The sequence below is a fragment of the Eubalaena glacialis genome, chromosome 2 (genome assembly GCF_028564815.1).
Source record: "Eubalaena glacialis isolate mEubGla1 chromosome 2, mEubGla1.1.hap2.+ XY, whole genome shotgun sequence".
Lineage (NCBI taxonomy): Eukaryota > Metazoa > Chordata > Mammalia > Artiodactyla > Balaenidae > Eubalaena > Eubalaena glacialis.
In genome coordinates this window covers 30,721,358-30,734,085 of record NC_083717.1, presented here as the reverse complement: position 1 = coordinate 30,734,085, position 12,728 = coordinate 30,721,358, and the positions used below count along the sequence as shown (strand labels likewise).

Below are 12,728 nucleotides of genomic sequence, written 5' to 3'. Positions count from 1 at the left end.
CTTTTCCGGTTCCTTCCAGCTACGAGGCAGAGGGAGAAAAAAGGTTTCACGGACAAATCAGCATTTCCCGCTTCTCTTGAAAAACAGAACTGGCAGTCGTGCCCAGTACCCCTTGGGACGCACCCTGAGACTGCCCTGCCCGCTGGACCGCAGCCCCCGCTGCCTGCGTGCTCCGCCTGGGCCCCCTGGCCTCGTTTGGGTCCCTGCCCAGGGCTGCAGCCCTTCTTGGGGCTGCAGGATTCAGAAATGGGGGTGAGTGACAGCCTCCAGACAGGACCAGGCAGGAGGGGCCCTTTCTCTTGATGTCCCTCTGTCCCCGGCTGCTCTGCATGACACGGAGAGAGGCAGTCGGCCTCCATCAGAGAGAGGGGAGTGTGCTGTGTCCTCCTCGCCCCCCCCGCCTCCCCAGCAGCCTGGTCTCTCTGTGGCAGGAGACTGTGGGCCCAGCCCTGGGCTTGTCAGTGCGCTGGACACACCTGGAGACCAGACCCTGGCTTCATCAGCTCCCACGGCTTGGGCACCAAGCTTGGCCCCTGCTGGGCTCCCCCCTCATAGCACAAGAGTGACAGGTGGCATCTCCCCTCTGAAGGTAGGCCCGGGCCACCCTCTGCACGTGGGAGACCACCATGCGCACGAGTATTTTGAGGGTGCCGGCTGGCAAGCTGCAGCTTTGTGCTGTTTTGCAACCAGAGTTGCTGTTATTATTAATCAGAACTTTTAGAGAGTTCCTTTAAAAGTCCAAATTTCTAGTGCTTCTTGAAAAATTGGAAGCTGTCCAATACTGGGCTCACGTTTCAGGGCAAATACTCACTAGAGCACCCCAGGGCCCTGTCCTTGCAGCAGCACTGAGGCCGGGCGTGGGCCGCTCGTGCCCAGGCTCTCGTGAGGTCACCTCGCTGGACCCCCGTTTGCTCCAGGCCAGATGCCTAGAGGCATCCAAGTTGGCAACCCTTGAATCTGAGGCAGGAGCTGGGTGCAGACCCCAAATGGTGGACTGCGTTGACCTTGAGCATGGGGAGGCTTGGGGTGGGGGCCGCAATGACCAGGGAGGGCCGGCGTGGGCTCTGGAGCCCAGAGGCCTGAGCTCGCAACCTGCTCCTTCACCTCCCAGCGGGGCACCTGGGAGCTGGCCACTGCTCCTCAATTCTGGAAACGTCCTGTGACCCCTCTGTCACAGTTAAGAGTATTACAAGAACTGGATGTGATGATACAGGTGGAAATGCTGGCATGGTCCCTGGCTCAGGGGCTGGCTGTGCTCCCATCCTGCTTACACCTGCCTACCCGTCAGCAGAAACCTTCCAGCACCCGGCTCTGTGTTTATCCCTTCCTAACTTCTATCCCTCTGCTCAGGCCCAGGGTTGGAGCCCCTGGGATGAGAGAGCGGGCGCTGCTGAGCTCACCTGGTTCACAGCTGCCCGCTCCCTGGGTCACGCTGAGCCAGCGCCATCAAGCATGTTCAACCCGTCCGGAGCCACTGGGCCGTCATCTGAGTCTTGGGAATTTGGTTTTTTCCAAGGCAGATTGTGTGATTATACCAAGAATTTGTGTTTTAGGATCCAATCGCTTCTCGGCCTTTTGGCTAAGATCAAGTGTAGGATTGATTACCTTCTACTTTATTTCACATCTTGCTTAATTCAGAAGCTTTTTTCGGGTTTCCAGGTGTTTTTCGCTCCGAGTAAGCTGACGTCTTAAGTACCTCAGCCCTTGAAAGAGCTTGTCTTTGTTCTGTCCCCAGTGCCTTAGATTCAGTCTGGCATCGTGTGTGAAGATCAGCCTTGACCTTTGCGGTTTCTTAGAAGAAAGTAGAGGTTTTCCCCTCCCCGCACTGTTCTCCACGCAAAGCACATTTCCTTGATAAACATTTTTGTACAATGGATGTTTGGAGAACCCCCAATTGGGAATTGACTCTGACATCACACAAAACATACATATGAATTTCTGATGAACAGTAAAGAGCCTCTACATTAAAAAATTGTTATTCCAAAATAGAGATAGAAAATTAGGCCGTGAAGGAAGAGTCCAGAATTGTTCCTTCTACAGGGGTTCCTTCTACTGAGGGGCCCTGGGTGCTGGAGAGGGAGGGTGTCCATGAGTTGCTCCCTGTTTCTGCCTGAACCAAGTGTGAGAAAATGGACCGGGGCCGAAGGTCCAACAGGAAGGACCTTCTTCCAGTCTGGAAGGACCGAGGGGGCTCTTGCACCTGCAGGGGACACGGGCCATGGGAGGAGCGCCCAGGGGTGCCTCCTGCCCGCAGTGGAAAACCACCAGGCCTGTTGCGTTCCCTCCCCCAAATGCAGCTGTGGAAACCTGCTAAGCCCTGGAGATTAAGGGACAACATCTTTCCCACAAGTTTGAGTAGTTGTTCATTTTTTCTTACTTGTATCTTCTGGAGAAGAACCACAAGAGCTGGCTCTCAGACAAATGTGAAAGATTCCTTCGTTCCATAAACCAGCATTTTAGAAAGGCCTCCTTTGTGATGACCTTGTGGCTTTGGGGGAAGGATGGTGTGGCCCAGCCTCCATCCAGGAACTGGGGGTCACGGGCTCTGTAGGATCCCTCCTGGGGTGGAACATGAGGGCGTTTGTTGGTGATGGAGAGAACCCAGGACAGGAGTCAAAATGCCCTTGAGGGCATTCCAGCTCAGCCAGTCACTGGAGGGGGTACCTGCAGAAGATCCCTATTCCCGGGGCCTCTCGTCTGCGAATTAGGGTGGGGGGAGGAGCCCACCTCTGACCCAGCCCCTGCCTTATGCTGGCGCCACCTGTGCAGCCTGACTGCCTTCCTTTTAGAGTGTTTGGAGACCCAGTGAGGTCACGGAGGTGAAGGTGCCGTGCAGGGCTGTGCTGCACAGCCAGGGCCTGAAGGCATCAGCGTCTCCTGCACCTTCAGGCCAGCCACGGGCCAGCCCCCTTCTGCCCTGGGGGGCACTTCAGCCAGCTCTGCAGTCACCTGGGCATAATTCCCAGGCAGGAGAGCCCTCGGTGGGCTGGTCACCCCGGCCACCATGCCTTCGGGGACCCTGTGTTCTGACCCCACGTTTCCAATTGCAGGTTGCTGGATCATTCCAACGAAGGCTTTACAAACTGGGAGTTCATGACCGTACACTGTTGGGGAGAGAAGGCCGAGGGGGAATGGACCCTGGAAATCCAGGACATGCCGTCCCAGGTCCGCAACCCAGAGAAACAAGGTCAGTGGGTCTTGGGAAAGTCCCAGCAGCTTTTGTATTTCAATCCTTTTGTTAACTCTAGACTTTTATTCAACTACAGTACCTGGATCATTCTTTGTTGTTGTTTTTTCTTGGAGGTAAAATTTACATAATATAAATGTCACTGCTTAAATTGTTTTTAAGCGTACAATTCCATGGCTTTCAGTGCATTCACAATGTTGTGCAGCTGTCACCACGATGTAATTCCAGAACTTTGTCATCACGCCAGAGGGAAATCCCAATACCCATTAAACGGTCGCCCTCATCCCCCACCCCTCCCAGCCCTTAGCAACTCCTCACCTATTTTCTATTTCTGGATTTGCCTCTTCTGGACGTTTCATATAAATGGAATCATACAACACGTGACCTTTTGTGACTGGCTTCTTTCATTCAGCTTGATGTTTTCAAGGTTCGTCCGTACTGTAGCAGGTGTCAGTGCTTCTTTCCTTTATATGACTAAATACTCTCCCACATTTTGTTTATTCATTCATCAGTTGATGGACAGGTGGGTTGTTTTTACTTAATAGCTATTATGAACGTCCATGTACAAGTTTCTGTGTGGACATGTGTTTTCACTTCTTTTGGCTGTATACCTAGGAGTGTAATTGCTAGGTCATATGGTAACTGTGTTTAACTTTTTGAGGAACTGCCGAACTGTTTCACAGTGGCCAGACCATTTTACATTTCTGTCAGCAAGATATGAGGATTTTAATTTCTCTGCCAGCACATTTTTTCAATTATAACCATCCTAGGGGATGAGAAGTGGTATCTCATTGCGGTTTTGATTTTCATTTCCCTTATGATTAGTGATGTTGACCATCTTTTCATGTGCTTCTTGGCATTTTATATCTTCTTTGGAGACATGTCTATTCAAGTCTTTTGCCCACTTTTAAATTAGATTGTTTGTCTTTTATTATTGAGTTATAATCATACAACAAGAGTTGAGTAAGAGTTCTTTAAATATTCTGGATACTAGACCCTTAGCAGATAATATGATTTGCAAATTTTTTCTCCCATTATGTGGGTTTTTCTTTCACTTTATTGATAGTGCCCTTTGGTACACAAAAGTTTTGTTTTTTTAAAAAATTATTTCATTTATTTATTTTTGGCTGCATCGAGTCTTCGTTGGTGCGCACCGACTTTCTCTAGTTGTGGCGAGTGGGAGCTACTCTTCATTGCAGTGCACGGGCTTCTCATTGCGGTGGCTTCTCTTGTTGCAGAGCACCAGCTCTAGGCGTGCGGGCTTCGGTAGCTGTGGCTCGCAGGCTCTCGAGCGCAGGCTCAGTAGTTGTGGCGCACAGGCTTAGTTGCTCCGTGGCATGTGGGATCTTCCCTGACCAGGGCTCGAACCCGTGTCCCCTGCATTGGCAGGCGGATTCTTAACCACTGCGCCACCAGGGAAGCCCAGGTTTTTTATTTTGATGAAATTCAGTTTATTTTTTCTAGTTTTGCTTCACTTTTAACATCATATTTAAGAAACCATTGCCTAATCTGAGGCCACGAAGATTGAAACCTATGTTGTTGTTTTTTTAATTTACTTTATTTTATTTATTTATGTTTGGCTGCATTGGGTCTTCATTGCTGCACGTGGGCTTTCTCTAGTTGCGGAGAGTGGGGGCTACTCTTTGTTGCAGTGTGTGGGCTTCTCATTGCGGTGACTTCTTTTGTTGCGGAGCATAGGCTCTAGGCACTCCAGCTTCCGTAGTTGTGGCACACGGGCTTAGTTGCTCCGCAGCATGTGGGATCTTCCCGGACCAGGGCTTGAACCCATGTCCCCTGCATTGGCAGGCGGATTCTTAACCTCTGCACCACCAGGGAAGTCCCGAAACCTATGTTTTCTTCTAAGAGTTTTATAGTTTTAGCTCTATACGTTTAGAACTTGGATCCATTTTTAATTACTTTTTGTATGTAACGTGAGGTAAGAGTCCAAATTCATTCATTTGCACGTGGCTGTCCAGTTGTCCCAGCACCGTTTGTTGAAAAGACTATTCTTTCCCCAGTGAATGGTTTTGACACCTTGTCTAAAATCAATTGGCCATAAATGTATAAGCTTGTTTCTGGACTCCCAGCTCTATTCCACTGGTCCATAGGTCTCTCCCTATGTCAGTAACACACTGTTTTGATTACTGAAGGTTTGTAGTAAGTTTTGAAATCAGGGATATGTGGGTCCTCTGACTTTTTCTTTTTCAAAATTGGTTTGGCTATTCGGGGTCCCTTGCAATTCCATATGAATTATAGGATCAGCTTGTTCATTTCTGGAAAAAGGGTAGTTGGAATTTTGATAGAGATTTTGCTCAATCTGTGGGTCAACTTGGAGAGTATCGCTGTCTTAACATCATGAAGTTTTCCCATCCGTGGACACAGATGTCTTTCCATTTATTTAGGGCTTCTTTCAGCAGTATTTTGTAGTTTTCAGTCTGCTTCCTTGGTTATATTTGTTCCTAAGTAGTTTATTCTTTTTGATGCTATTGTAAATGGAATGGTTTTTTAAATGTTTTCAGATTGTTTACTTCTCTGGTAATTTTTGCTTCCTTTCGTAACTCTTAGCTAATAATCGTCTGTTTAACCGATCTTTATTAAATGCCTGCTACTGGCCAGGCGTTGATCTAGGTGACAGGGTACATACACCAGGAAGGAAAAGCAGGCAACTGTGATGTCTTGTCCTGTAGTCACCACCGAGGTGCTGAGCTCTACCAAAGTCCCTCTGTCGGGTTCCTGGTGGAGTGCGGGGACTGTGCTCCAGTCTGGCTTGTCTGTGGAACAGTTTTACCCAAGCTTTGTTTTCTCTGATCAGCTGTTCCCTGCGGCCTTCTCTGCAGACATGCTCTTCTTTTTGATGACCCTAAACCCTTCCTCTGCCCTGGTTCTTCTCTGATTCTCTGTAAAACAGTTTCACGGATTTTTTTTTTAAAATCGGGGAGGAGAGAGGAGCATTGACTTGCTTTATGCAAAAAAATTGACTTTAAGTGATCAAGTCATCTCTGAGGTCCCCCTATGCACCCCCCAAATCACTGTCTTTCTGCCTTTAAAATAATCACTATTATGCAATACATTAGTGGAACAAATTCTGAAAATACAAAAACTTAAAATTTTAAATCACTTGAAATTGACGTCTTTTAAAACTAGACGCTCCTCAAGTAGTCCTTTAAAAGCCCCAGAGTGCATCGGCCCTATTAAAGGGCAAGGGTCGGCTTGTCAGGCCGGCTGCGTCCCCTGCGCCACGGGCAGAGGCAGAGTCCCCGCGCCAGCCGGCACCAGCCCAGCCACTCGCGCAGGGGAGCAGCAAAGGCTGTGCATCCACACACCACAGCCAGCCTGCCTGTTGGAAGCGCGGGATGAGCCTCGTGGATGTTCATGTTTCTCAGCACTTAGTAAGTCAAGTCTCCTCTCTGGACCTCAGCATCCTCGGCTGGGACGTGGAGCTGAGCTGGATCTCTCCTGGCCGTGGCCTGTGTGGCACGTCCACATCCTGGGAGGGGCGTTGCTGGCCTGGATGCTCCTCTGCGCTCTCTGGCCTGTCCGGATCCCGCTCCTCTTCCAGACCCAGCTCCAGACAGCCTACTGTGGGGCTGGGTGGGAGCGGAGCAGGCAGACGCCTAGGAGACCCTGGGCCTCCTCGTCTAGCGCTCCCCCTGGGGTTTTGTCAACACGCAGGTGGTGATGCAGTGTGCCCGGTGGTGCCCGAGACGCGGCAAGGCCAGATTGCGCCGAGCTTTGTGGGCTGTCGTCAGGATTGTTGTTGGTGGGATGCCCCAGAGGGATTGTGAGCAGAGGAGAGAGATAGTCTGAACCACCATGTGGACAGGGTCACTCTGACAGCTGGATCGCAGTGACTGAGTGTGGCTGGAGTGGGGAGAGGGCAGAGGCGGGGGGGGCGGCCAGTTAGGAGGCCATCGCAGTGTGAGGTGAAGGTGAACCTGACTGGGGCGGGGTGGGCAGCAGTGGAGGTATTGAAAGCAGCTGGTTCCTAAAGTAGAGTCAAGAGGACATGCTGACAGATCTGATGTGGGTGCCGAGAGGAGAGGGGGCCCTGAGGACTCCGGAGGTTTGTCCTGTGCATCGGGAGAAGGGAGTGCAATTTCCTAGATCTGGGACATCACGGGGGAGTGGGTGCTGGGGGAAGGATCAGGAGCTCAGTTTGAAGGTGCCTGTGACATATCCAGGTAGAGAAGTGGACCTGGAGATCGGGTGCACACACTTCAGTGCTGTGAGCAAATGGCGGGTCTTGAAAGCCACGCGTGTGGACGGGCTCCCTCAGGGGTGAGTGGGGTGACCCTGTGCCTGCAGGATGTGGGCGCCGGAAGGGAATCTGTTTCCATAACGATTCCACACGGGTGCATGTGCCGAGCTGGGGGCTGCTTCGGTGCAGCGCGGAATTGCGTGCCGTGCACCTCCCCGCCACCCCATCCTGCCCATCCGCTCCCCGCCTCTGGCCTGCACCGCACGTGCTGGCTCTGCCTTTGTCCTGCTGACATTTGCTCTCTGGAGTCTGGTCCTCCGGCGGTTGCTGTGTCCCCAGTGCCTCCTGCTGCATGGCTGGTAATAGACACAGAAGATGTTTGGTGAACGAACGAGGACAGGGGTGATCACCCCATGACCGACGCTCTGCCTGCTGCAGAGGACACAGGCTTAGCGGAGCGGGGGGCAACCCCGAATTAAGTCCTGAAACAGGCCGTCTCCCTCCCTGAGTGTGGGTGGCGTCTGGGCCTGGGCCGGTTGAGACCGGCGCAGAATACACACCCCCTGGTACCTTCTAGCTCTGACCTTCTGTGACCTGCTGGACTCTGGGGGGCGGGGACCCTTCCTTCAGTGCTGTCGTAGAGGGTCTCCTTGCTCCTACAGCGGCCCCTGGGGTGGGTTCATTTGTCTGAGCTCCACCCTGTAGAAACACGATTCCTGAGGCGGCCTTGTGGAATCTGGTAGCCAGTGGCTGTTGACAAACCACATGCCCTGCTTCCCGGGCAGGACGAGGTCGGGCTCCCCGTCTCGGCCGCCCGTTCAGCCACCCGCTCAGCCGTGCAGGCACTACCTAGCACCTCCTCCCTGAGCGCAGCCGAAGTCTGCGTTGGCTCCATCGGCGTCTCTGCACGTAGATGGGGGTGGGAGGGAGAGGGTAAGGACTGTGGCAACCAGACCCTGAACCGTGCAGGTCAGTCTGGTGGGACCTCAGCCTGCGAAGGTGACACAGAAGACTAGGGTTTCCCCCTGACGCAGACCCCGAAGCCCAGTAGAAGTGCAGGCCTTCGAGATGCTGTTGGTGCCGAGGCTGTGATGGGTCCCAGTGGGCATGTCGTTCCCTCCCTGGTTGTCAGCTCAAGGTGGCCTGTAGGTACCGGGTCTCCGTTGGCCTCGGTGCCAGGAATAAAGCAACAACACACGGTCACTGCCCTCAGAAAGCACGGCCCCTGTCCTTCCTCTGCAGTGATTCCAAGAATGGGTCCTGGGGTGCGGGGCTGCGTCTCTGTTCATTTCAGTCCCCCTCAAATCTCTGCATCATAATTGCTTAAAAAAAAGAAAGCCAATTCAGTTCCAGTGGTATGCTGGGTGAGAGTGCTCTAAAATCTGAGATAAGACCCGGGGCTTACTGAGTAACTAAGTTGTCTGAATGACACGCTCCCTCAAGCAGTACTCACCTCCTGTCACACTGAGCCTGGTTTATGTTGTTAGTTTTAAAACTCTTTTTTTCACAACTGAGGAGCAGATTACTCATTCGTTTTTCTCTTCAGTTCCTGGGCCAAGGAGAAGGTGTGTCTTCTCCTGGGATTACGCTCCTCCGGAGGCAAGTTAGGGATGGGACTGAGTACAAATCCTGCTTCACAGCCGGGTTGCCTTTGCAAGTGGTGTTTCAATCATTCCCATCCATGTTCAGTGCACTTTTATTGAAATCTAATCAGTCCCAACTTGGGGCTACTAGGACCTTGCCTTGCCACTCGCTGGGGGAGCAGGGCTGGGCTCAGGTGTGGTGGGGAGGGCACCCCAGAGGCAGGTAGGCTGGCCGAACCCCCTCCCCCAACACCTCCCCCACAGGCCACACCACCACCACGTAGAGAGAGGCCAGGCCCAGCACCGCAAGCCGCCGACAGCACCGTCAGAGCAGAGCAGGGGTCCCATCCTGCAGAACATCTCTCAGGGAAGAGTGGCTGCATTTTACAAAGTTTCCATCTCGAATGCCCTAGCTTTTCAGTTTGGGCACTGAATGCAGAAAGTTCCAATTCTGTGGGAAATGTGTGCTTCATTCTTCTGCATCTGCCTGGGGCAGGCCTGGGGTCGGCTCCTGGTGCCCCTGCTTTCCTGAATCGCTGTTGTCGTTGTTCGGGCTGCTATAGCAGAGTGTCATAGACTGGGGTGCTTATCAACAACAGGCATGTCTCTCTCACAGTCTGGAGGCTGGAAGCCCAAGATCAGGAGCCAGCATGGTCGGGTTCCGGTGGGGGCCTCTTCCAGGTTGCCGACAGCCACCTTCTCCTTGTGTCCTCACAGGGCAGAGGGAGAGCTCGCTAGCGCTCCGGGATCTCTTTCGTGAGGGCACTAATCTCATTCCTGAGGAGCCCCCCTCATGACCTAATCACGTCCCAAAGGCTGGGGGTCGGATTTCAGCATATGAATTTGGGAGGGACGCAAACTCATACATAATGACATCTGGCCCCAGTGCTGGGCCTCTTCTCCTTTAAGATGAGGATGGGCAAACTTTCCTCAGGGGGTCACTCGGACGTGATGACCCGGGCCCAGTAATTGAGGGGCGGGACCTCCCCATCCGCCCTCCTCACCTCGAGCTCATGTTGGTGATCACACCTGGGGCACAAGGCAAAGCCTGTACGCCTGCCGGCTCAGGCTAGCCTCCCGGCCCAGGTGTGTACACTGCTCCGCATCTGGGTGCGGGGAGGCCCCCAGCACCGCTGTGACCTGGGGCTCCTGCAGGCACCCCTGCACATGCGTGAGGCTGTGGGTCCTCCCTGCTCTGCTGGGATCGGCCCAGCTTTGAGCAGCACCGGGATGTCCTCCCTTGGTCTTCTCACTCATTCACACACTTACCTGCTACGCGCTGAGTCCGCTGGGCAGGCACAGGGCTGAAACATGCTTCTTCCTCCCTCCCCTATGCACCCCCGAGCACCCTGCTCAGTACCCCACATGGAGACTTTGCTGGGGCTGTGGTTTCTCTCTGTGCGGGGCCCACACTTCCCCTGCGAGGGGGAGTCGGGAGCCATCGATGTTTAAATGGAAAGCATAATCAAGCATCCTTCCAATCCTCTTTCTGTGATCAACACCAGATATCTTATTTAATGGCCCCAACAGGAGTTAGTCTTACGTACTTGGCATTCACAACGTAATAAATAGACTTTCTGAGACAATTGATGGCATTTAAAAAAATCCTGTTGTTCTCCTGAACTCAGGGAATTCACTTTTTCTCCTCAATTAAAATTTCTCTTTTTTTCTCTTATCTTCTCTCTGTTTCCAAAAGAGCAGCAACCCACATGTGCCAGGTTTCTCTTGGTTTCCATAGCATTTCCAGACTCTCATTGAAGCAACGAGAGGAATATGATGATAATGAGTGCTTATGTATTTTCCATTAGGCACTGGGTGTTATCTCATTGCTAAAAGTCCATATAGAATCAGGGCATCTTAAACAGGGTCCTAGCTGATAAGGAATTAAGGTTTATGAAAATAAAAACATCTTATTGCTAGCGAAACACACCATAGTATTTACAAGTGAAATGTTAGTGATGTCTAGGATTAGCTTTAGAACACTCCAAGGGTGTAGGATGGGAAAGTGGAGGATGGGGAGGGCATGAACAGACGAAGTAGGACGGGCCAAATGTCCATGATTGTTGGGACGTTGGGAATTCATTGTACTGTTTTCTCTGTTTTGTGTTTATTTGAAAATTCACATCATGAAAAGTTTTTAAAAATACATGTATGGGGAACATCTCTTCCAAAGTGGTCAGAAGGAAAAACTATTATGCAGATTGGGCTTGCACAATTAAATAAAATAAAGATGTAGGTGCTTTAGAGCAAATACACCTCAATTCTCCACAAATGTGAAAAAAAAAAATGTTCAGTACGCCACTGAAGAACTAGTTTCTTTGGACTTTCTTACTCTCAGACAGTCAGTCTAAAATCTATGAAGGAATAAGGCAGGGTCCCAAACTCTGTGTGTGCATGTGTGTAAGTGTGTATGTGCCTGCACGTGTGGGAGTGGGTATCGTACGTGTGTATATGTGTGCCCATAGGTAAGTTATCTGTATACATGTGGGTATGTACGTGCGTGTGTGTGCATTCACCTATGTGTGTGCGCGTGCATGTGTGGGTGTGGTGGGTATGCACGTGTGCGTGTGTGTTTGCTTGTTTCTAAAGATCCAGCACAGCCTAGCAGTTGAGCCCTGGAGCTGGCCTGCTCAGCAGACCCCTGTCCTGCATCTCACCAGCGGTGGCCCTGGACGGGTCACTCCTCCCGCTGAGCCTCGAGGCCTCCTCTGCACAGGGTTGTTGGGAGGATTAAATGAAGCGGCACGTGTGAGGTGCTCAGTGTTATGAAGCTTACTCCTCATGGCAATTGCTGTGTGTTTTTATCCTCCTTCTGTGGGAGAGGAAGCTGGTTCAAGCCCCACATAGAGCCTGACGGAGCTCACCTAGCGTAAGGGCGCAGCCTGGAGTCAGGTGTGCTTCTGCGCAGACAGGCCCGGCCCACTCCATCCCTCCCGGTGGGTGAGTCCCCACGCACCCACCCAAGGTGCACCCGGCAGGCACCCTCCGTGGATGTTTTCCTCTTTAGCCCTGTGGCCAGTGCTTTTCACGTGTCTGGCTTTAGGATATTTGTAGTTGGGTTTTTTACTTTAAAGTGTTGCAATTAGAAGATAAAAATCAAATGAAATAACAAAGGCTGACAGTTGCCTGGTACCAGGAGCATCTGCTGTGCATGAGGGTCAGGGCTCCTAGGAAGCCCTTCTCCTGAGAGGCTGCCTCACCTGGCCTGAGGCTCCAGGGAGCATTTGACTTCTGAGACCTCACTATGATTGACAGGTGTGGGCATGGTCCTTTATTTTTTTAACCCACCAGAGCTCTTGAAACACAATAGGCACTTAGGATAGATAGTTATCGATCTTTAAGGATTTTTCCTATACACTCTGTGCCTGGCTTCAGTATCATTGATTAATCCATTCTTAGCAAATCTACCATTTTATAACACTCCCAGCAAATATCACCATGAAATTAAGGGATGTGGGGAGCTCGACTGAATGATTATAAAGTTCTCTGGAAGAGTGAGACTAGGGAGAGAAATTCTGAAAGAATTAAATGCAGATATTTAACATATTTTTAAACTATAATAACTATTGGTGCCAGAATAGACAGATGAGTCAAGGGGACCAGAATAGATAGTCCACAAATAGAGCCGTGTAGACACACTAAGTGTAACATTTCAATCTGGCGGGGAAAGAATAAAGCATTGAATAAAAGATATTGACAATTGGCTCACCATTTGGAAAGGAAATCATTATCTTGGTAGATTTATACCCATAAAATTAGA

At 51.2% G+C, this 12,728-nt stretch overlaps 1 protein-coding gene and 1 pseudogene across 6 annotated transcripts in view; both read left to right on the top strand.

Moving 5' to 3' along the window:
• The window catches only part of PCSK6 (proprotein convertase subtilisin/kexin type 6), a 195,764-nt gene that overhangs the window by 138,085 nt on the left and 44,951 nt on the right, over positions 1–12,728 (top strand). For all 6 annotated transcript variants that reach the window (XR_009699485.1, XM_061181688.1, XM_061181686.1 and 3 more), the window contains exon 13: positions 3,051–3,187. Coding sequence is in view for 5 of the 6 variants with exons in the window: in XM_061181688.1 (XP_061037671.1) it covers positions 3,051–3,187 (137 nt within the window). In the remaining variant the exon portion in view is untranslated. The remainder of the gene's footprint in view (positions 1–3,050; positions 3,188–12,728) is intronic.
• LOC133086175 (U2 spliceosomal RNA) lies at positions 1,560–1,716 on the top strand (annotated as a pseudogene).